Source organism: Zootermopsis nevadensis, unplaced genomic scaffold (genome assembly GCF_977971745.1).
Source record: "Zootermopsis nevadensis isolate Lab colony 2312 unplaced genomic scaffold, Znev_1.0 Znev_ptg000020l, whole genome shotgun sequence".
Classification (NCBI taxonomy): domain Eukaryota; kingdom Metazoa; phylum Arthropoda; class Insecta; order Blattodea; family Termopsidae; genus Zootermopsis; species Zootermopsis nevadensis.
The window spans coordinates 15,197,136-15,222,506 of NW_028259152.1; the positions used below are offsets into that span (position 1 = coordinate 15,197,136).

General features: G+C 39.5%; 1 protein-coding gene and 1 long non-coding RNA gene across 3 annotated transcripts in view; one reads left to right on the forward strand and one right to left on the reverse strand.

Moving 5' to 3' along the window:
- Positions 1-25,371, reverse strand: part of LOC110835845 (uncharacterized) — a 171,399-nt gene that overhangs the window by 837 nt on the left and 145,191 nt on the right. For both annotated transcript variants that reach the window (XM_087351905.1, XM_087351904.1), the window contains exons 4-5: positions 15,593-15,690; positions 1,110-10,772 (exon numbers count right to left, since the gene is read on the reverse strand). In XM_087351905.1, the coding sequence (XP_087208031.1) occupies positions 10,308-10,772; positions 15,593-15,690 (563 nt within the window). In that variant the 3' untranslated portion in view covers positions 1,110-10,307. The remainder of the gene's footprint in view (positions 1-1,109; positions 10,773-15,592; positions 15,691-25,371) is intronic.
- LOC147873314 (uncharacterized) lies at positions 2,191-11,355 on the forward strand. The gene is made up of 2 exons (XR_015535958.1): positions 2,191-2,332; positions 10,316-11,355. It is a non-coding gene; the product is annotated as an uncharacterized LOC147873314 (long non-coding RNA).

The window sequence follows — 25,371 nt, forward strand, 5'->3', positions numbered from 1 at the left end:
TGTCACAACCATTAATTCTGGTGCAACTACCAAAATTTAGTAACTTTAAATGTTTGGTTGCTCTAAAGGGTTTGCAGTTGTGAATTATCAGTACAGCTGTCTTCACATTAAGCCAACTAATAATATAATATTGTGCAATTTTTACATTTTATGGAACAAGTTTATAATATGGTGACCATCCATAAGATTCAGTTTGCATTAAAGACCATTTTTGTGATCCAAAAGAAGTTATGGCACTTGCCTCTGAACTTTAGATATGGAATCTTTTGTCAAGTGTTTATGAACTCCAGACTGTAGCAAAGTGTTTAAATTTGATGTAAGGGAAAAGGTGTGAACCAGATTTTAACTTCATTCTACTGCAACACACGTGAAACTTCACTGCACATAAGATGTGATGCAAGGATGATTAAGGTTAACTTATCCTTGTACTTGGATTCATGGACCACCACAGTGAACTTTACTTTATCTGCCTGTAGTACATTAATATCTTTGTTGGGTTTGAAAGATTTTCTACCTTTGAACTTTTCTTCTAGCCCTTAAATTACCACTGGGGTGCATTATGTACCCCACAGGTACATGCTAATTTCTTTGGCATTCTTGATGTCATGTTCTTGACTTAATTCACAATAAATAAACATGATACAGCTAATTTCAAGTTTATTTAACAAATACAAACCAACACATGATATTGTAATATCTCTCTCATGACACCTTTCTGTCACTAAGAAGCTGCAAGATATGTTGTACCTAGACAAGTAATACCTCCCTTTGTAAATCTGCACTATTTACAAATTAAATTTCTCCACGGGTTTCCACATTTACGTGGTCCTGATTTGTACCATAACAGCGATTTGGTGTTTGTTTCATCTGTTTAGGTTTTATTGATTATTTTTAACAGCAGCATCTCATGGGAAAGTCACTGGAGGTGTGTTTTGCTTGCAGAAAAACTTAGACCCTTCTTGAGAATTCTTTCCTTAGAATCTGTAAGTACCTGTTCTGATAGATTTTGTTAAAATTTATTTCAATCATAAGCAGAGACTAGAGGCACTCGTTCTGCCGGTAACTCTACAGAAAACGTACAGTTATGGAATGTGTTTATTACTACTCACATGGACACTTAACACCAGCGTCTCTGTCCAATTTCCTCCACCGCCTTCATAGTCCTGGTTGCCATAAACTGAAGCACTACAATTACATATCATTTCTTCGTTGGTAGAGCTATTTACCAATAGAATTTTTCGCCGCCTTCACAGTCCTGGTTGCCATAAACTGGAAGCACTACAATCAAATTTGATGTCTTTGTTGTTAGAGCTATCTGCCGGTAGAATTTGTCACCATCACTATTACTGAAGGAGCTACCTAACGGCAATGCTTTGTATTACTACAATTTCATGCACCATAATACAGGCAACTTGGTTTACAAACATTCGCTTTAACGAACGTCACAAAATCTCTTAAATTCGCCAATAGATAGAGTTCCTTATAAAACGAAATGCCAAACGTATAGTGAGCATAAATGTAAGATTTAAATACATAAACTTTTTTAAATGTATTTATTACAATGATTATCAGAGAATTATTACATGGTAAATATACTGAAATGTTCTTGGATATTAAAACTAATCAAGTCAGTAAAAAACACTGGTTTACATGCCACGCCGCGTACAATGTTTTCTCGTGGGAAAGAAATCGGTGATTTAGCCTATTATAATATAATAGGATCATCACTTGCTTTGTCTAGGTCAATTGTAGTTCTGCATCTGGTGACTTAAATATATATTTTTAAAAATTTAAGCGGTCAAGGGTCCAATGCGCATACATACATTATAATAAAAAGTATTGTATAGACCATTCGATGTTTAGTACATGGTTTTAATGCTTTAAAATGGCTGCTAACGTATACGATACAAATCGTAAAAGCTAAAGTAAGATACACATAACGAACGTCTTGGAATGGAACTCGTTCGTAAACTGAGAGTTGCCTGTAATGGCGAGAGCATGAACTAATGTAAAGATAAGTGAATTGCCGCGCAATCTGTTGGGAAGGTATAAACTAATGGGCCCGCGAACATTTTCTGGCCCGTTAACCTCCTTGAGTATCCTGTAACCCGCATAGAAACGTCGAAAACTCAAAGCTATGTAACCTGCTTCGCCCTGTATTGGCAGGGACATGAACTAATGTAAAGATAAGTGAACTGCCGCGCCATATATTGGCATGAGCTGCGTATTTGATTCTCACCGTAGACGAGTGAATCAATTGACTTATTTAGTGGTCGAAAGAAACTGTTGGCTGAAGTTGCTTTCCAATAAATCGGGATAATTTACAAGGAAGGTAAGTTTTGATTTTATGTGCTGAGTTTCTAGTCTGCCTTTAGGTACAATGTGTTCGTGATTTGTGCATTGCTTTTTAAAAATGCCTCATCTCTGGATTAAAGTGAATCCAGGGGCAGACATGAAATTCTTCAGCTGTCTCAGGAATCCGGCATGGTATGTCGATTGTTTTCTTTGCCTTTATCCATGACCAGCAGCGTACTTGTATCGTAGATAATGATTGCATTTCTTATAAATTTTATTGCATGAAAACTAATCACACTATACATATAGATACGTGTCTCTTCACAAGACTCGAACCCAGAACAGTTCTTGGGGTTTAGCTTGTTTATATTGAAGTTTGTTCTTGTAAATGTAGAGAAAGTGTATCACAAATAGATTTTGGTTTGTACCATCTGAATCCTTGCCAACATAAATGTACCGATTGTAAGAATTTTTTGCATCAGTGGGGCACATGACTTTTGTGCCATGGGTCATTATCACTTGGCATAAATGCTTTGAACTGACATTGTCCATGGAAGCTCACCCAACATTTTGTCAACACATGCACAACTGCCCATAGAGTATATACTGTATGACAGTTATTTAAAAACGTCTGAGCTGAGAGACGGGGGCTGCAGACTATGACTTTTTGCATTATCAACCTGAAGAACTGTCAGTATTTGAAATCTCTTTTCATCCCAGTGCTGTCTGTAGCAAGTAATGTTCTTGTGATCTCATGTTTTTTTTATCTTTTCTGATTCAATCACTGTTGTGTCAAATGAAACAAGGTAAGATATGTGTGAAAAACTAATGAAAGGATAAAATGTGGCAAAATGGAATCGTTAACTTCGCACATGGTCTGAGAGACCTCACCTCTGTATTTAGGGGTTAAAGTAATCCTTTTCTTATCATCATCATGAACATGTCCTTTGACCAAAACTGGTACACACTACAAACCTTAAACTCTTACTTACACCATTTCTGTATAGTTAATGTAAACATTCCAACTTTACCTAATTGCGCAGAATAATAGTATATTCTGCAAAAGACGAACCAATATCTGAAACTCTTATGATTTGATAATTAATGTATCCTGTTTGACAGAAGAAATTTGCATAGACAGTGCATGTTGAAAATTTCTTATACCCTTAAGAGAAGTCAAAATTCTGTGATAACTTTATTTTCCAGTATTCTTCATTAAATTTTCTTTTTGTTTTTAAATGGTGAGAAGCTGGGTGTCAAAGTCTGATTAAATATTTGCCTTGTCAGGGTAATGAGTGAAGTACCTCTGAAACTTCATTAAACCTGTACAAGACAGTAAGGCAGTAACCCAGAAGGCAGCCATCTTTGTTTTTTCTGTCATGAGAATCTCAAATCCTACATTTTACATTTTCATTTAATTTGTTATGTTTCAAAAATATATATGTTGTTGGTACCAACAGAGAATCTTGTATTCTATGGTATTTATTTTCCTTTAGCTTTGAGTGTGATGAAAATGTGTGTGTGCACATGCACACACAAGTTTTACAACAGTTTTTCAAAATTAATTATTTTTATTTTCATTTAAACGAGACAGACCTTGGTTAATCTGCCCATAAATGACTTTAATTTAGCACTTACTTGAGGTTCAAGGAACATCACTACCCTACAGTATGAGATTCTCAGTAAAGTAATACAAGATTTCTCAATTTCAAAATTTACAAGATTTCTAAACTCTCACTTTCCCTGGATGTAAATTGGTTTAATTCCACACATAGTTCATAAGATGAATGTTTTGAAAGGGCCTGCACATTTTATCTCTGAAACTTCTTGATTGTTATGACTGAAATTCAACAGTGAAGGTCCACACTAATTGCTGTATTACTTTTCATATTTTATTAAACATATACAAAATAAAACAATGTTCTGGACGGAAATTACAGATTTCAATTAAATACATATTTTTCAACATACTGTATGTATTTCTGTAAAGATGAACCACTATTAATAATATCAAATAAGTAACAAACAACTATTAACACTATAAAAAAGACACTATTGATATATGTGTTTCAACCTCAAGAGGTCATCATCATGATAGTGTCTTTTTTATAGTGTTAATAGTTGTTTGTTGCTTATTTGATATTCTAATACACTACACGGTATGCAAAGTTTTAACACAATTAATAAACCTGATAAAATCTGGTTTGTGCCTAGCATGATGCAGGCATGCATATGCCCATACTTATTAATCCTTCACAGTGAACCTCGCTACATTGATAACACATTTCAAAAAAAATAATTAAAGAAAACAACTGAAGATAATGTTTATGTATGTATGAAATATGAGTGATAGAAAATATACATACGAATACACAGAAATATTTTGAGACCAACAGTTAATACTGATTCAAAAAATTCACTTGGATGTATACATAGGGGGAACTACTATCACTCTTGCTTTCTATTGATCATCTCTGCCACGACCTCATATCATACTTTAATCCTTGCCTGAATCATGGCCATAGTGAAAAGAAAAACATTAGACTTGATAACTTGTTGGCCCTGTCTTTTTCAGGTAGCCATAGCCTTATGTACAATTAACTGCTGAAAAATTAAAATAATGCACACTGTTCAATAATATTTACTCCTGTCCATCAAAATTTTTTTATTTAGTGCTGTCGGTAAAAACAAACCCCTGCCGTGTTCTTAGGCTAATAGGTCTTTACCATGGAGATATGTAAATAATGAAGGTGTTGCTTTCTTGAAAAGTCAGCATGGAAAAGATTTTAGTACTGTTATCCAGCTTGAAATGTACAATTTAAAGCATACAAGATATTAAATGTGAATTATTACTAATGACGCTGATAGACATACATTATGTCAAATGACAAATTTTCTTCTTCAAGTTTAAACCTGCATTTAATTGTAACTTTACATTTTAAAGGAAATCTCTTCCTTAATCTTGACTGTTCATTCATTCATTCATTCTGAAAATCCACTTTTTAATATTAATCTCATGCAATCTGCTGTGTATTTTAAGGCTCTAAATATGCATAATCAGAGGTCAGAGTGTTTGCATAACATATTGCAAACATAACTGATTTCTTATTAGTGTTATTAGTGTGTGTGTGTGTGTTAAAACGTAAAGATTAAAACAATGAATAAAATTAAAACTGAATGTTGTGGAAGTATGTATAATATTTGTTTATAAAGGTATATAGGGATCTCTTAAGGAATATAATAATTGTATTTTACCTATGAAATGTATTATGGCCTCGTTATAAAAATTCAGATGTAACATGTGAATCAAGTTGCACACGTATGATGTCACAAGTGTGAGCTGTTATGTTCTGTTTTATTAATAAGGTCTGTTTTATATTTTATAAAGTAATGTAAACCCATCCAGCTACACGCCATGTAGGTCGTTTGCGGGGAATGGAGGCATAGCTCCTACACTTTATTGACCTCAGCACTAGATGGGGGTGAGTGGTCAGTATCGTGCCCCGGCTGCGCTTTACCCCAGGGAAAGGACCATGGTACCCATTGGGTAGGAGGTTGGGTGGGCCCCAGATCCGGTCTAGACGCAGTGGCTAGAGAAAAAATCCTCTGCACCCATCAGGGATTGAACCCCAGTTTATGCTTTGACACATAGGGACCAGCGTATGCCGCAGTTTGGCGTGGGAGGTATCTGAACGTGTCCCTTCATAATCAAATGTTCAGTAGCCCTAATATGGCAACATACATAATGTAGAGAGGCTGTAATATTAAGATATTACTTATGCAGACTACTTCTTTATTACGCCGTCTCCTTTACAGGAGGTTGGCGGCATATTATGAACAGGATCCTTTCATCCTTTTCTCGGACTGGGACCAATTCATATAAGTTTTTTTAGGCAGGTGATCCAGAAGTGGTTTGCCATTGCCTTCTTGTGTGTGTGAATGGAGTAATTGTTGGGATGCCACGGAGAGACCGGGGAAGCCTCGGAGGAAAACTCTGAGTTGCCTAGACCACGGCCTTGCCCAAACAAGTTATAAATTCAGGCACCACCAGGAATCGAACACGGGATCCCAGGATTACAAGGCCAGCGTTCTAACCGCTAGACCACCATGGCAGTATTTATGCAAACTAGGTGAAGTAAAAATTAAAATGTTACTTATCGGAGGGCACACACCTATAAAATTCATGTAATTTGTCTGGCAGGTAACTGCACATATCAAGGCAGATTGGCTTTCTTTTCTTTACCAATATAAAATGGCACACTGTACAGAAGAGGTAAATCCTCTGGTTTGCAAACTGGTGCTAGTGTATGATTCGGTCGGTTTCCTCTTCTTGGCTTCAGTGGCATTGTGCGATTCCCACGGCTGCATAATATTGTGGTTTTTCCTTGTAGTAACCACAGCAGGATCATTTGCACATAATTTTTAACCACAGCACCTGGGTGACTTTGAAATTATGGGCCCACCTCATTGTATTTTCAACAACCCCAATATCCTTGCAGTGTGGCTGTTTTATTTCAACAACGCTGAAAAATTTATTGATTCTTGAATTGAGGCAAGACAGGTGACAGGACTGTTAATAGAGCACTATCATCTAAAACGAGACCTCTTCAAACTGGGGATAGCAAACACCCCCCCAACAGTAAGTCGCCATGATGAAATAGAAACAGGCTCACATATCCTATGTGACTGTAGGGCCTTAAACCAAATTAAAAACCCATCATTTGGGCAAGATTATCATGAAAACAGGTTACTGTCGTGAGATCCACTGCAAAATCTTCTGTATATCTTTGGAGGTATGGGGCTACTAGTGGATTGGAGAGCATAAAATATCAGGAAATGGTCAGTTAGGCGCCCACGACGTTCACATTCACTGCGTCTAGACGTTGCATTTCTCTTCCTAGGCTTCTGCCTTTCTGGTTAATTGATCTCCATGGCTTTGCTAGCAGTGTAGACTGTTCGTGAGAGGAACATCCACATTACTCAGTGAAAAGACTTTCCATCTAATCCTGTGTTAGATGTTTAAATCCTCTCTCACGGCGAGGCTTCAATCATCACGAAGAACTTGCCATATCAGAGCAAAATTACTACAAGACAATGGAAATTCCTTATAGCATTACATAATAACATGTCTGTAGCATCAGACTTGCTTCCACAACATTCAATTTTAATTTTTAATTTTATTTGATGCTTTTACCTTATAATATTTAATACTCCGACACTTAAGAAAGCAGTTAAGTTTGCTATTACGTATGTGTTACATAAATACTCAACTTTTACATTATGTATATTCAGAGCCTGAAGACCCACATGTAGCTCTCAATTTAACATCTAAGTTCTCAATAAACATCACAACATTGTAATGAGATGGTGACATGATTTGTTATTTATATACAGTACCACTTTTTAACATGCATTTTGCCAGCGTGTGCTAACATCTACAACAGCTAAATTTTGGCAAGCATTTTTGTTTCTATTTGTGATTTTCCTCACCATTACCTTATTCCATAGCATGTAATTACAATTATTAGTTACAGCAAAAATAACAATGGAATGTATTTGCAGAAAATATACACATTTTCTCGAGGGAATGCATTTTGCAGTCGGTATAGTATAATATTTTTAATATTAGCAATTGATGAAACTTCATTATATAATATATTTTTTTAAAATTACTCTGGATAACTCCTACTAAGCAAAGAATGTGGTGAATTTTAAATTTTTTTAGGCATGTCAGTCACATTACCTCCATCTTATACTGCAAGACTACACTGTGATAGAAAACTATTCCACGATAACAAAACTTGATTATGTAGGAAACAGATTTAAAAAAAATTAAGTTTTGCTTGATTAGATTAAGATATTCAAATTATAAAAAGACTATCTTGAAACTTCCTGTGTCAGAATAGGAAATTATTATTTTTCTCATTCAGATGTGCTCTCCTGCCATCTGGTGTCACTTACGTACACATGTTTTATTGCGGAAATGGCATGCAATAGTAACAGCTTGAATATATTTGAAAATTGTATCTTATATGACACAAAGAAAAGGCTATCATATTTTAAATGTTACCTATCAAGTTTGTGGCAAATGCCTATAGTAATAGACTCGTATACCTTCTTGGCCTATGCTCAACCAGGTGAGGAAAAGGAGCCCATTGTGCTATATCCAGGATAAAGGCCACAGTGTACCTACCCAGAGCTTAACATGGAAACCAAAACTTGACACATTCCAAATTTATAAACTCTTAAAACACAAGTGAAGATTTCACTATGTGCAATGTGCATAGAAACGCCTATATTCACAACCAGTTTGGGAATAAACCCAGTAAATCATAAAAGAGATTTTAATGTTGTCCCTGAGACCATTAGTTTTGTTATAAGATAAAAAGGTGTCAAAATTTAATAAATTTGTGCTGTGGTATTTAACCATTTCCATGCCAACATGTGATTTAAGGACAAAGAGTCCTGCCATCGAAAATAATTAGCATGGAAAGGTTTAAAAAGCAATTTAGAAAAAAAAAAATTTGCCTCTGTGACTAGTGGCTGTGGCTGTAGCGAATCTCAGATTGGCTACAAGGAAAAAGGGATAATTTTTTATCAACAGAACTCTAACTTTGTGAACTAGTCTCCTTCACCACAAAACACTGAATTAGTTTACACATGTTCTGCATTCAAAGTCAAGTGTTCCAATGTTTTAGTGCCGATACACACGTAACTGTTTACATCTCGTACAGACGTTTGTCAAATACAAACCACGTCAGATCATGCAGAAAGCTTTGATATGTCAATTTATTTATTTACAGGCAATATTCTCTCACAAAATAACTTCCTGTTCCTTTGAAATTTTGTGGTTGCGTTGTATATAAAGATGACTGATGTGGAGTGCAGAAAAGAAAAATATTTATGTTGAAGTGAATAGCTACACGAGATATCGCGCTTTAAAATGGTATCGAAGGTAACCTGAAAATGTCGTCCGGTTACTTCAAATAGTTTCTATGATATTTGGGTTTTTCCTATCACGTTAAACACATTCCCACAATTAAAAATGGCTGCCACAAGGCCCTAGTGCATGGCAGTAAATGTGTTAACAAGTGTTTACATTCATTATTTAGTTGATATCGCCTTTTGATAAAACATTTTCATTGGTTGCAGAGGAGAGAATACTAACTCAGCTGCTTTACCATTCTAATTTCTTCATCCTGGAATTTGAGAACTTGGCACAGACACAGTCACTACATACACAATTTATATAAGGCTTCTCTACTTTACGTACCATTACCATTAGTAAAGACGCTAACAATCAGTGATATATGCAGTCTAATTAGAACCTACAAAATATAACTGCATCTGGACATCCTATGAGTATAATGTTGAATCAAGGAAACAGAGTTGATCCTGCAGAAGGAGGCAGCAAGTTCATTTGAAATACTGGTAGTATATTTTATTCCTTGACATTGTGCACACTCATACGATTCTGTACAACAATAATTCAATTCTACAGTTAAAAATGAGCCCCATTAATTTTGGATTAAATGTCTGGAACGCGATCAGAGCTCCAGAAATATGCATTCTCTGTGGGAAACATAACACAGACTTATTATAAGTACACTTTTAACGTCAATCTAAGTAAAGTAAAATATAATTAATAATGAGTTGACTGACTGCCATGTGTAAAGTTAGAAAGGAAATTAAAAATATTTGCAATGTTGTCAGTAGCTTTTATTAAGGGACTAGTTCTATACCTGGAGCCCTACAAATGACAATATAAGAATAAATGAATTTTTAAATCACTTTCTTCTGAATGATCTTGTTCCGTGACACCCGATAAGACATCATAATGACGAGATGAATGTTTCCCAGAATCCCACACCTGCTGCCATATCGGCTGCTTTAAAAAGTGCTATAACAAAAGTGACGTGCTCTTCTGCCAATAAGCATTTATGTACATATGAACTTTAAGTTCATTATCTCATGCACATGAGTCTCATAAATTCTGAAAGTACTTTCTTATTTCACACAGCTGTACTGTGCGTCTGAATACGAACTTTCTTCATGCTGCCATTTCTTGAAAGAGTTGGTGAATGTCCACTGAACCCTGGGTTCTGGATTCCCATACCATCTTGTTTTGGTCTCGGTTTCTTGAGACTGGATCTCAGCGGACTCCTCGTTACCGATCCACCTGTAGAGCCGTTTGAGGATGTTGCGGTGGTCATCGAGATGATACTGCCATTTGCTGCATTCTGCTGATGACTGCTGCCAGGTGAGTGGACATACGGTTTACCACTTGCATCCGTCATAGAAATTCCGCCAGAGTTGTTGATGCGTCGGTCTCGGAAACCAGGGTTGTTGAAAGTGGTAGCATCCTCGCCTGTAGGATCATGACCATGGGGCATTGTTGGATCTCCACTGTTTCGCCAAATGATGATATCATACAGAGACATTATGAAGGCGAGAAAGTTGAGGATAATTGATACAACCTGCCAGAAAATGCACAGAACAGAAGAAAAATTAGTTTCAGCTTCACGTCAGTTTTGTGGTTACTCACGCCATGGTTTAAATCAGGGGTGGCCAACCCGCGGGCCGCATGTGGCCCGCCTTGAACATTTTTCCGGCCCGCGAGATTCATCACACTTTTACAAAATATATTTATTTTATAATGGCCAAAGTAGTGAAAACCAATTTATTAAAAAAAAATACATTATTTGTGCATCCATATATTCAAAAATTATCTGTCGAAATTATGAGAAAAAATTAACTTTGATTTTAAAATAATATTAATATTAATAATAATATGGGGATATATAATTTTATATGTGGCCCGCGGAGTTATGATGCATTTCCAAAGTGGCCCGAAAGATCATTTGGGTTGGCCACCCCTGGTTTAAATCCTCACAATATGTATTTTAAAATGGATCCTATATTATCATATCATCCCCTTCTCAGTCTTCCAAATGACTTCCTTATATGAGATATTACCACCAAAATTCTATATGCATTTCTTGCTGCCTAGTACCAGGTATAAAGCATTCTTAAATAAATACTTTAAGGCCATACTCCCCATTACATTGTGTTCCTAATTTCACTAATGAGTCCCTGGCAATGATGAATTGGTGTCACAACCATTAATTCTGGTGCAGGTACCAAAATTTAGTAACTTTAAATGTTTGGTTGCTCTAAAGGGTTTGCAGTTGTGAATTATCAGTACAGCTGTCTTCGCATTAAGCCAACTAATACCATAAAATTGTGCAATTTTTACATTTTATGGAACAAGTTTACAATATGGTGACCATCCATAAGATTTAGCTTGCACTAAAGACCATGTTTGTGATCCAAAAGAAGTTATGGCACTTGCCTCTGAACTTTAGCTATGGGAACTTTGGTCAAGTGTTTATGAACTCCAGACTGTAGCAAAGTGTTTCAATTTGTTGTAAGGGAAAAGGTGTAAACCAGATTTCAACTTCATGCTACTGCAACACACGTGAAACTGCACTGAACATAAGATGTGATGCAAGAGATGATTAAGGTTAACTTATCCTTGTACTTGGATTCATGAACCACCACAGTGCACTTTCCTTTATCTGCAGTACCGGGTCTACAATTTATGAGGCTGCGGTCGTGCTTGCATTGCGTGGTCGGCCGGCGCTCTGTTGATGTGGGCGAGAGTCGTGCGCGTTCTTCCGGTGGGTGACCGGCGAATCAGTTTCAGTGCCGCTAGTAACAGCGAACTACGAATATTTCTCGTCACTAACACATGTTATTACATTAATTTTCTTACCTTAAATCACAAAAGATGTTCAAAGTGACTTCCTTGTGCTTGCAGGCAAGCTTCACATCTCGTTAACATATTTCTAAATACTCGACGAAGCTCTTCTGGGGGTAATTGCCGAAATCAGTTGTCGAATATTTTCTTTAAGTTCTTCTGCAGTGTGCGGATTGTTTACAGAAACCCTGTTCTTCAGCATGACCCACAGGTAAAAATCGCACAGGTTTAAGTCTGGGGAACGCGGAGGCCACTGATCGATTACTTGTTCACCAAACACTTCTCTTAATGCTAACATCGAGCTGTAGAACTGTCTTGCATGAAGAAACCGTAAGTCTTTTCTTCATCGGTCATTTCTTGGAAAAAGGGTCTAAGTATTAAATTTACACAACGTTCACAATTTATCCGCACACTGCAGAAGCACTTAAAGAAAATATTCGGCAATTTCCCAAGAAGAGCTTAGTCGAGTATTTCGATTAACGACGTGTGAAGTTGCCTGCGAGCACAAGGAAGTCACTTTGAACATCTTTTGTGATTTAAGGTAAGAACAATTAATGTAATAACATGTATTAATGACGAGAAATATTCGTAGTTCGCTGTTACCAGCGGCACTGAAACTGATTCGCCGGTCACCCACCGGAAGAACGCGCACGACTCCCGCCCACATCAACAGAGCGCCGGCCGACCACGCAATGTAAGCACGACCGCAGCCTCATAAATTGTAGACCCGGTACCTGTTCTTGTAGATTTTGTTAAAATTTATTTCGAAAATAAGCAGAGACTAGAGGCACTTGTTCTGCCGGTAACTCTACAGAGAACTTACGGTTATGGAATGTGTTTATTACTACTCACATGGACACTTAACACCAGCGTGTCTGTCCAATTTCCTCCACCGCCTTTATAGTCCTGGTTGCCATAAACTGAAGCACTACAATTACTGTCCACCGACCACGAAAAAAGCCCTGAGGGGGGAAGTCGTTTCTGGTGCGGTGCAGAGGTAATGTTTCTTATCAGGTGGACTAGAGGGCTGCTATTGGTGGGAAGTGTGATACGTCAGAGTTTAACACTACTACACACAGACTGACAACATCAAGCAATTAAGAGTAGCGTGTAGTGAGTGCACCTCTAATGTGTTCTGCGGGTGTTGTGATAATATTCTATATTAAATCACTGTGAGGTAATGTTAAAGCAATGCCCATTAGAACACATGAAAGCCTGTCGTCTGTTGTTCGTTCAGTGGTTGTGGAACGAATGCTTTTAGGATGGGTCGTCACTCACCGCGAAATCTTGCGCATGCGCGTATATCGAATTCCTAGCAGGGATTTTCTCCTGGTCTGTGGACTGTACATTTCATTTCTTTGTTGGTAGAGCTATCTGCCGGTCGAATTTGTCACCATCACTATTACTGAAGGAGCCACCTAACGGCAATGCTTTGTATTACTACAATCTTATGCACCATAATATAGAAAACGCGTTTTACAAACATTCGTTATAACGAACGTCACAATTCATTCAAAATTTCTTAAATTCGCCAATAGATAGAGTTCCTTATAAAACAAAATGCCAAACGTATAGAGAACATAAATGTAAGATTTAAATAATTAAATTTATAAAGAAATATATTTATTACAATAATTATCAGATTATTACATGGTAATTATACTGAACTGTTCTTGGATATTAAAACTAATCAAGCCAGTAAAAAACACTGGTTTACATGCCACGCCGCGTAGAATGTTTTCTCGTGGGAACGAAATCGGTGATTTAGCCTATTATAATATAATAGGATCATCACTTGCTTTGTCTAGGTCAATTGTAGATCTGCATCTGGTGACTTAAATATATATTTTTAAAAATTTAAGCGGTCAAGGGTCCAATGCGCATACATACATTATAATAAAAGGTATTGTATAGACCATTCGATGTTTAGCACATGGTTTTAATGCTTTAAAATGGCTGCTAACGTATACGATACGAATCTCAAAAGCTCAGGATAGCAAGATACACATAACGAACGTCTTGGAATGGAACTCCTTCGTAACCCGAGAGTTGCCTGTATTGGCGAGGGCATGAACTAATGTAAAGATAAGTGAATTGCCACGCCATCTGTTGGGAAGGTATGAACTAATGGGCCCGCGAACATTTTCTGGCCCGTTAACCTCCTTGGGTATCCTGTAACCCGAAACGTCGAAAACTCAAAGCTATGTAACCTGCTTCGCCCTGTATTGGCAGTGACATGAACTAATGTAAAGATAAGTGAACTGCCGCGCCATATATAACATTTTCACAGCAGACAGAGAAGTTAACACTCGACAAGCGTGAAAATTCGCTCTTGGTCTGAATTATTCAGCAATATTCTCCACTTGTAGGATTTGTTGGACATGAGAAGTATTTTTATAGAGCTGAAACGTTTCGGCCCTTGCTACCACGTACAACTGTTTTCGAGGAAAGACGTTCTTTAAGAATAATGCCCTGAGATTTGTCTGTCAACTGTTACATAGTAAGTTATCTGACATTGACGAGAATGTTAAAAATTCGAAGAATGCTTGCTAATCGTTTAGTTCAAAACCTGCTACCTAAGATCGTAAACATTAAAACATACGAAAATTTAATGTAGCCTTCTGTCGTAGATTGAAGTGGAGTCGCCATGTTTCCCTTACACACTCACATGTTTTATTAAACGGAATCATGGGTACAGAAAAGAAAGATAGATCAGGTTTTAGTTCAGAGATGGCGTGCGTTGGTCTTCTAGCTTTCAAACCTCAACACCTTTGCTATGGGCGAGACGTCACGTCAGGGAAGAACATATCCGCGGGTGCTTCGGAGAACATTTGTACCTAAGTGGGGTGAAGGGACTGGAGGGTGGAGACAATTACATATCAGTTGCATGATTTGTATTATTCACCAAATGTTATTTGCATGAAGAAAATCAAGGAGGATAAGATGAACGGATTACATAGAGAATGCACGAAAGACGGCACTGGGAAGACTTAGGCACAGATTGAAAGATAATACTGAAATAGATCATTACAAAACAAGTTTTAAGGGCATAAACTGGATTTATCTTAGGGACCATTGGGCAGGCTCTCATAAACACGGTAATGAAAGGAGAGTGGACTTGATGTATGCTCACGTTCAAAGAATGCAAAACGTATTTCGTGACTTTAAACGAGTTTACGTTGTGCCCGTTAACCTGTTTACAGGCATGTCGACACTAGCAAACTCTACTGTCGGAATAAGTTTCCAGCAAATGCTTGTTTATAGTTAACGTCGTAATTCAGTTACTATGGTTAAATAACTTACAAGATTACATTGTCGCCTTTATGTACTATACGTAAAGCTCTTCATGATAATGACTGTTGTTATGGAACACTAACATTAAGTACCACACCGTTAATACAAATGCGTTTACTGGATTTAATTATGAACTGGTCTATCTATCAATCTCCACTCTGAACCTCCGAAGTATGTAATTCCATTTATATTTCCACTTCAGAGTGTCCCAAAAAATTTTGGCTGTGGCATTGATAAGCTTACCTGGATGTAGAATGCTTCTCCTCGGTTGACCTGAAAGCCGTTCTCTCTGTCGTCCGTCTGTAGCGCGAACAGACTGGCAGCCACAATGGTAAGTAGTGCTGGAAAGAAGAGGTTGGCATTACTTTTTTCCACCTTCGTAGTGTTTTTCACATGCAGCTTATAGCTGATTAAAACTGGGCTATATGGCAGGCATAAACGCGTAATCGCCAGTCCTTTGTTTCAAGGATAAGACATGCAAAGTTTCCTTTAATGGGAATAAACTTAAAAATCGCTTCTCACATGTTCAAGTTACAGTGCGAATGTAATCCGGGATCGCAAAAAGGTCGAAATATTCGAAAAATCAAAAAAAAATAATGCTGAAATTTTCAAAATTTCGAAATTTTTTCACATGTGCCCATCTTCCCACTGTTACAAACAGTGCCCCGCTGGACGTCGTCTTGGACGCGAACCGTCTCCGACGCACTCGGTGACAGCGAGACCCGGCCTATGTAAGAGCCTGTCTCTAACGGGCCGTCTATACACAGACCCCTTACAGCAAAAGCCGGGCGTGGTATAGACCGAGCCCATTAGCGCACGTGTGGTGCAGAAAACGTGACACAGAGACGGAGTCTTACAGAGACCGGTTCTAGCACAGAGCGCTTGAGTCATAGTTGATAAGACAGCGTGTCTGTCTGAATCCGCATTCGCTACATACCGGTTCTGATGTGTATCAGGTGGGTACAATTTTAACAAAAATTTTCAAATTTTTCAAAATTATCGAAAAATCAAAAAATGCAGGAAATTGTCTGATTCGCGCACAAAACCGAAAATTTTCGAAAAAATTGATAAAAATTTTGAGTTTTGTGTGCTTTTTGGACAATTTCCAGCATATTTCGTTTTTATGGAAATTTTCAAAATTTCGAAATTCTTCACATGTCCCCATCCTGCCACTTTCACAAACAGTTCCACGCTGGACGTCGTCTTTGAAGAGCATCGTCTCCGACGCACTCGGTTACAGCGAGACCCGGCCTATGTAAGAGCCTGTCTCCAACGGGCCGTCTATATACAGACTCCTTACAGCAAAAGCCGGGCGTGGTATAGACCGAGCCCGTTGGCGGACGTGTGGCTCAGAAAACGTGACACAGAGACGGAGTCTTACATTGACTGAGACAGGCAGAGACCGTGTCTTGCACAGACCGCTTGAGTCAGTCTGAGAAGACAGCGTGTCTGTCTGAATCCGCATTTGCTACAGACCGGTTCCAGTGTGTACAGGTGTGTACAATCTTGACAAAAATTTTCAAATTTTTCAAAATTATCGAAAAATAAAAAATGCAGGAAATTGTCTGATTCTTGCAGAAAAACGAAAATTTTCGAAAAACTGAAGAAAATTTAAATTCAAAATTTTTCAAAAATTTTGCGTTTTGTGCGCGATTTGGACAATTTCCAGCATATTTCGATTTTTTTGGAAATTTTCAAAATTTCGAAATTTTTTCACATGTGCCCATCTTCCCACTGTTACAAACAGTGCCCCGCTGGACGTCGTCTTTGACGCGAACCGTCTCCGACGACCTCGGTGACAGCGAGACCCGGCGTATGTAAGGGCCTGTCTCTAACGGGCCGTCTATACACAGACCCCTTACAGCAAAAGCCGGGCGTTGTATAGACCGAGCCCATTAGCGCACGTGTGGTGCAGAAAACGTGACACAGAGACGGAGTCTTACAGAGACCGGAACAGGCAGAGACCGTTTCTAGCACAGAGCGCTTGAGTCATAGTTGAGAAGACAGCGTGTCTGTCTGAATCCGCGTTTGCTACATACCGGTTCTGATGTGTATCAGGTGGGTACAATTTTGACAAAAATTTTCAAATTTTTCAAAATTATCGAAAAATCAAAAAATGCAGGAAATTGTCTGATTCGCGCACAAAACCGAAAATTTTCGAAAAAATTGATAAAAAGTTTGAAGTCAAAATTTTTCAAAACTTTTGAGTTTTGTGCGCTTTTTGGACAATTTCCAGCATTTTCGTTTTTTTGGAAATTTTCAAAATTTCGAAATTCTTCACATGTCCCCATCCTGCCACTTTCACAAACAATTCCACGGTGGACGTCGTCTTTGAAGAGCATCGTCTCCGACGCACTCGGTTACAGCGAGACCCGGCCTATGTAAGAGCCTGTCTCCAACGGGCCGTCTATACACAGACCCCTTACAGCAAAAGCCGGGCGTGGTATAGACCGAGCCCGTTGGCGGACGTGTGGCTCAGAAAACGTGACACAGAGACGGAGTCTTACATTGACTGAGACAGGCAGAGACCGTGTCTTGCACAGACCGCTTGGGTCAGTCTGAGAAGACAGCGTGTCTGTCTTAATCCGCATTTGCTACAGACCGGTTCTGGTGTGTACAGGTGAGTACAATTTTGACAAAAATTTTGAAATTTTTCAAAATTATCGAAAAATCAAAAAATGCAGGAAATTGTCTGATTCGCGCAGAAAAACGAAAATTTTCGAAAAAACTGAAAAAAATTTAAATTCAAAATTTTTCAAAAATTTTGCGTTTTGTGCGCGATTTGGACAATTTCCAGCATATTTCGATTTTTTTGGAAATTTTCAAAATTTCGAAATTTTTTCACATGTGCCCATCCTCCCACTGTTACAAACAGTGCCCAGCTGGACGTCGTCTTTGACGCGCACCGTCTCCGACGCACTCGGTGACAGCGAGACCCGGCCTATGTAAGAGCCTGTCTCCAACGGGCCGTCTATACACAGACTCCTTACAGCAAAAGCCGGGAGTGGTATAGACCGAGCCCGTTGGCGGACGTGTGGCTCAGAAAACGTTACACAGAGACGGAGTCTTACATTGACTGAGACAGGCAGAGACCGTGTCTTGCACAGACCGCTTCAGTCAGTCTGAGAAGACAGCGTGTCTGTCTGAATCCGCATTTGCTACAGACCGGTTCTGGTGTGTACAGTTGTGTACAATTTTGACAAAAATTTTCAAATTTTTCAAAATTATCGAAAAATCAAAAAATGCAATAAATTATTTGATTCGCGCAGAAAAACGAAAATTTTCGAAAAAACTGAAAAAAAATTAAGTTCAAAATTTTTCAAAAATTTTCGTTTTGTGCGCGATTTGGACAATTTCCAGCATATTTCGATTTTTTTGGAAATTTTCAAAATTTCGAAATTTTTTCACATGTGCCCATCTTACCACTGTTACAAACAGTGCCCCGCTGGACGTCGTCTTTGACGCGAACCGTCTCCGACGCCCTCGGTGACAGCGAGACACGGCGTATGTAAGAGCCTGTCTGTAACGGGCCGTCTATACACAGACCCCTTACAGCAAAAGCCGGGCGTGGTATAGACCGAGCCCGTTGGCGGACGTGTGGTTCAGAAAACGTGACACAGAGACGGAGTCTTACATTGACTGAGGCAGGCAGAGACCGTGTCTTGCACAGACCGCTTGGGTCAGTCTGAGAAGAGAGCGTGTCTGTCTTAATGCGCATTTGCTACAGACCGGTTCTGGTGTGTACAGGTGAGTACAGTTTTGACAAAAATTTTCAAATTTTTCAAAATTATCCAAAAATCAAAAAATGCAGGAAATTGTCTGATTCGCGCAGAAAAACGAAAATTATCGAAAAAACTGAAAAAAATTTAAATTCAAAATTTTTCAAAAATTTTGCGTTTTGTGCGCGATTTGGACAATTTCCAGCATATTTCGATTTTTTTGGAAATTTTCAAAATTTCGAAATTTTTTCACATGTGCCCATCCTCCCACTGTTACAAACAGTGCAAAGCTGGACGTCGTCTTTGACGCGCACCGTCTCCGACGCACTCGGTGACAGCGAGACCCGGCCTATGTAAGAGCCTGTCTCCAACGGGCCGTCTATACACAGACCCCTTACAGCAAAATAGACCGAGCCCATTAGCGCACGTGTGGTGCAGAAAACGTGACACAGAGACGGAGTCTTACAGAGACCGGAACAGGCAGAGACCGTTTCTAGCACAGAGCGCTTGAGTCATAGTTGAGAAGACAGCGTGTCTGTCTGAATCCGCGTTTGCTACATACCGGTTCTGATGTGTATCAGGTGGGTACAATTTTGACAAAAATTTTCAAATTTTTCAAAATTATCGAAAAATCAAAAAATGCAGGAAATTGTCTGATTCGCGCACAAAACCGAAAATTTTCGAAAAAATTGATAAAAAGTTTGAAGTCAAAATTTTTCAAAACTTTTGAGTTTTGTGCGCTTTTTGGACAATTTCCAGCATTTTCGTTTTTTTGGAAATTTTCAAAATTTCGAAATTCTTCACATGTCCCCATCCTGCCACTTTCACAAACAGTTCCACGCTGGACGCCGTCTTTGAAGAGCATCGTCTCCGACGCACCCCGTTACAGCGAGACCCGGCCTGTGTAAGAGCCTGTCTCCAACGGGCCGTCTATACACAGATCCCTTACAGCAAAAGCCGGGCGTGGTATAGACCGAGCCCGTTGGCGGACGTGTGGCTCAGAAAACGTGACACAGAGACGGAGTCTTACATTGACTGAGACAGGCAGAGACCGTGTCTTGCACAGACCGCTTGGGTCAGTCTGAGAAGACAGCGTGTCTGTCTTAATCCGCATTTGCTACAGACCGGTTCTGGTGTGTACAGGTGAGTACAATTTTGACAAAAATTTTCAAATTTTTCAAAATTATCGAAAAATCAAAAAATGCAGGAAATTGTCTGATTCGCGCAGAAAAACGAAAATTTTCGAAAAAACTGAAAAAAATTTAAATTCAAAATTTTTCAAACATTTTGCGTTTTGTGCGCGATTTGGACAATTTCCAGCATATTTCGATTTTTTTGGAAATTTTCAAAATTTCGAAATTTTTTCACATGTGCCCATCCTCCCACTGTTACAAACAGTGCCCAGCTGGACGTCGTCTTTGACGCGCACCGTCTCCGACGCACTCGGTGACAGCGAGACCCGGCCTATGTAAGAGCCTGTCTCCAACGGGCCGTCTATACACAGACTCCTTACAGCAAAAGCCGGGAGTGGTATAGACCGAGCCCGTTGGCGGACGTGTGGCTCAGAAAACGTTACACAGAGACGGAGTCTTACATTGACTGAGACAGGCAGAGACCGTGTCTTGCACAGACCGCTTCAGTCAGTCTGAGAAGACAGCGTGTCTGTCTGAATCCGCATTTGCTACAGACCGGTTCTGGTGTGTACAGTTGTGTACAATTTTGACAAAAATTTTCAAATTTTTCAAAATTATCGAAAAATCAAAAAATGCAATAAATTATTTGATTCGCGCAGAAAAACGAAAATTTTCGAAAAAACTGAAAAAAAATTAAGTTCAAAATTTTTCAAAAATTTTCGTTTTGTGCGCGATTTGGACAATTTCCAGCATATTTCGATTTTTTTGGAAATTTTCAAAATTTCGAAATTTTTTCACATGTGCCCATCTTACCACTGTTACAAACAGTGCCCCGCTGGACGTCGTCTTTGACGCGAACCGTCTCCGACGCCCTCGGTGACAGCGAGACACGGCGTATGTAAGAGCCTGTCTGTAACGGGCCGTCTATACACAGACCCCTTACAGCAAAAGCCGGGCGTGGTATAGACCGAGCCCGTTGGCGGACGTGTGGTTCAGAAAACGTGACACAGAGACGGAGTCTTACATTGACTGAGGCAGGCAGAGACCGTGTCTTGCACAGACCGCTTGGGTCAGTCTGAGAAGAGAGCGTGTCTGTCTTAATGCGCATTTGCTACAGACCGGTTCTGGTGTGTACAGGTGAGTACAGTTTTGACAAAAATTTTCAAATTTTTCAAAATTATCCAAAAATCAAAAAATGCAGGAAATTGTCTGATTCGCGCAGAAAAACGAAAATTATCGAAAAAACTGAAAAAAATTTAAATTCAAAATTTTTCAAAAATTTTGCGTTTTGTGCGCGATTTGGACAATTTCCAGCATATTTCGATTTTTTTGGAAATTTTCAAAATTTCGAAATTTTTTCACATGTGCCCATCCTCCCACTGTTACAAACAGTGCAAAGCTGGACGTCGTCTTTGACGCGCACCGTCTCCGACGCACTCGGTGACAGCGAGACCCGGCCTATGTAAGAGCCTGTCTCCAACGGGCCGTCTATACACAGACCCCTTACAGCAAAATAGACCGAGCCCATTAGCGCACGTGTGGTGCAGAAAACGTGACACAGAGACGGAGTCTTACAGAGACCGGAACAGGCAGAGACCGTTTCTAGCACAGAGCGCTTGAGTCATAGTTGAGAAGACAGCGTGTCTGTCTGAATCCGCGTTTGCTACATACCGGTTCTGATGTGTATCAGGTGGGTACAATTTTGACAAAAATTTTCAAATTTTTCAAAATTATCGAAAAATCAAAAAATGCAGGAAATTGTCTGATTCGCGCACAAAACCGAAAATTTTCGAAAAAATTGATAAAAAGTTTGAAGTCAAAATTTTTCAAAACTTTTGAGTTTTGTGCGCTTTTTGGACAATTTCCAGCATTTTCGTTTTTTTGGAAATTTTCAAAATTTCGAAATTCTTCACATGTCCCCATCCTGCCACTTTCACAAACAGTTCCACGCTGGACGCCGTCTTTGAAGAGCATCGTCTCCGACGCACCCCGTTACAGCGAGACCCGGCCTGTGTAAGAGCCTGTCTCCAACGGGCCGTCTATACACAGATCCCTTACAGCAAAAGCCGGGCGTGGTATAGACCGAGCCCGTTGGCGGACGTGTGGCTCAGAAAACGTGACACAGAGACGGAGTCTTACATTGACTGAGACAGGCAGAGACCGTGTCTTGCACAGACCGCTTGGGTCAGTCTGAGAAGACAGCGTGTCTGTCTTAATCCGCATTTGCTACAGACCGGTTCTGGTGTGTACAGGTGAGTACAATTTTGACAAAAATTTTCAAATTTTTCAAAATTATCGAAAAATCAAAAAATGCAGGAAATTGTCTGATTCGCGCAGAAAAACGAAAATTTTCGAAAAAACTGAAAAAAATTTAAATTCAAAATTTTTCAAACATTTTGCGTTTTGTGCGCGATTTGGACAATTTCCAGCATATTTCGATTTTTTTGGAAATTTTCAAAATTTCGAAATTTTTTCACATGTGCCCATCCTCCCACTGTTACAAACAGTGCCCAGCTGGACGTCGTCTTTGACGCGCACCGTCTCCGACGCACTCGGTGACAGCGAGACCCGGCCTATGTAAGAGCCTGTCTCCAACGGGCCGTCTATACACAGACTCCTTACAGCAAAAGCCGGGAGTGGTATAGACCGAGCCCGTTGGCGGACGTGTGGCTCAGAAAACGTTACACAGAGACGGAGTCTTACATTGACTGAGACAGGCAGAGACCGTGTCTTGCACAGACCGCTTGAGTCAGTCTGAGAAGACAGCGTGTCTGTCTGAATCCGCATTTGCTACAGACCGGTTCTGGTGTGTACAGTTGTGTACAATTTTGACAAAAATTTTCAAATTTTTCAAAATTATCGAGAAATCAAAAAATGCAATAAATTGTTTGATTCGCGCAGAAAAACGAAAATTTTCGAAAAAACTGAAAAAAAATTAAGTTCAAAATTTTTCAAAAATTTTCGTTTTGTGCGCGATTTGGACAATTTCCAGCATATTTCGATTTTTTTGGAAATTTTCAAAATTTCGAAATTTTTTCACATGTGCCCATCTTACCACTGTTACAAACAGTGCCCCGCTGGACGTCGTCTTTGACGCGAACCGTCTCCGACGCCCTCGGTGACAGCGAGACACGGCGTATGTAAGAGCCTGTCTCCAACGGGCCGTCTATACACAGACTCCTTACAGCAAAAGCCGGGCGTGGTATAGACCGAGCCCGTTGGCGGACGTGTGGCTCAGAAAACGTGACACAGAGACGGAGTCTTACAATGACTGAGACAGGCAGAGACCGTGTCTTGCACAGACCGCTTGAGTCAGTCTGAGAAGACAGCGTGTGTCTGAATCCGCATTTGCTACAGACCGGTTCTGGTGTGTACAGTTGTGTACAATTTTGACAAAAATTTTCAAATTTTTCAAAATTATCGAAAAATCAAAAAATGCAGGAAATTGTTTGATTCGCGCAGAAAAACGAAAATTTTCGAAAAAACTGAAAAAAATTTAAATTCAAAATTTTTCAAAAATTTTGCGTTTTGTGCGCGATTTGGACAATTTCCAGCATATTTCGATTTTTTTGGAAATTTTCAAAATTTCGAAATTTTTTCACATGTGCCCATCTTCCCACTGTTACAAACAGTGCCCCGCTGGACGTCGTCTTTGACGCGAACCGTCTCCGACGACCTCGGTGACAGCGAGACCCGGCGTATGTAAGAGCCTGTCTATAACGGGCCGTCTATACACAGACCCCTTACAGCAAAAGCCGGGCGTGGTATAGACCGAGCCCATTAGCGCACGTGTGGTGCAGAAAACGTGACACAGAGACGGAGTCTTACAGAGACCGGAACAGGCAGAGACCGTTTCTAGCACAGAGCGCTTGAGTCATAGTTGAGAAGACAGCGTGTCTGTCTGAATCCGCGTTTGCTACATACCGGTTCTGATGTGTATCAGGTGGGTACAATTTTGACAAAAATTTTCAAATTTTTCAAAATTATCGAAAAATCAAAAAATGCAGGAAATTGTCTGATTCGCGCACAAAACCGAAAATTTTCGAAAAAATTGATAAAAAGTTTGAAGTCAAAATTTTTCAAAACTTTTGAGTTTTGTGCGCTTTTTGGACAATTTCCAGCATTTTCGTTTTTTTGGAAATTTTCAAAATTTCGAAATTCTTCACATGTCCCCATCCTGCCACTTTCACAAACAGTTCCACGCTGGACGTCGTCTTTGAAGAGCATCGTCTCCGACGCACTCGGTTACAGCGAGACCCGGCCTATGTAAGAGCCTGTCTCCAACGGGCCGTCTATACACAGACCCCTTACAGCAAAAGCCGGGCGTGTTATAGACCGAGCCCGTTGGCGGACGTGTGGCTCAGAAAACGTGACACAGAGACGGAGTCTTACATTGACTGAGACAGGCAGAGACCGTGTCTTGCACAGACCGCTTGGGTCAGTCTGAGAAGACAGCGTGTCTGTCTTAATCCGCATTTGCTACAGACCGGTTCTGGTGTGTACAGGTGAGTACAATTTTGACAAAAATTTTCAAATTTTTCAAAATTATCGAAAAATCAAAAAATGCAGGAAATTGTCTGATTCGCGCAGAAAAACGGAAATTTTCGAAAAAACTGAAAAAAATTTAAATTCAAAATTTTTCAAACATTTTGCGTTTTGTGCGCGATTTGGACAATTTCCAGCATATTTCGTTTTTTTGGAAATTTTAAAAATTTCGAAATTTTTCACATGTCCCCATCCTGCCACTTTCACAAACAATTCCACGCTGGACGTCGTCTTTGAAGAGCATCGTCTCCGACGCAGTCGGTTACAGCGAGACCCGGCCTATGTAAGAGCCTGTCTCCAACGGGCCGTCTATACACAGACCCCTTACAGCAAAAGCCGGGCGTGGTATAGACCGAGCCCGTTGGCGGACGTGTGGCTCAGAAAACGTGACACAGAGACGGAGTCTTACATTGACTGAGACAGGCAGAGACCGTGTCTTGCACAGACCGCTTGGGTCAGTCTGAGAAGACAGCGTGTCTGTCTTAATCCGCATTTGCTACAGACCGGTTCTGGTGTGTACAGGTGAGTACAATTTTGACAAAATTTTTGAAATTTTTCAAAATTATCGAAAAATCAAAAATGCAGGAAATTGTCTGATTCGCGCAGAAAAACGAAAATTTTCGAA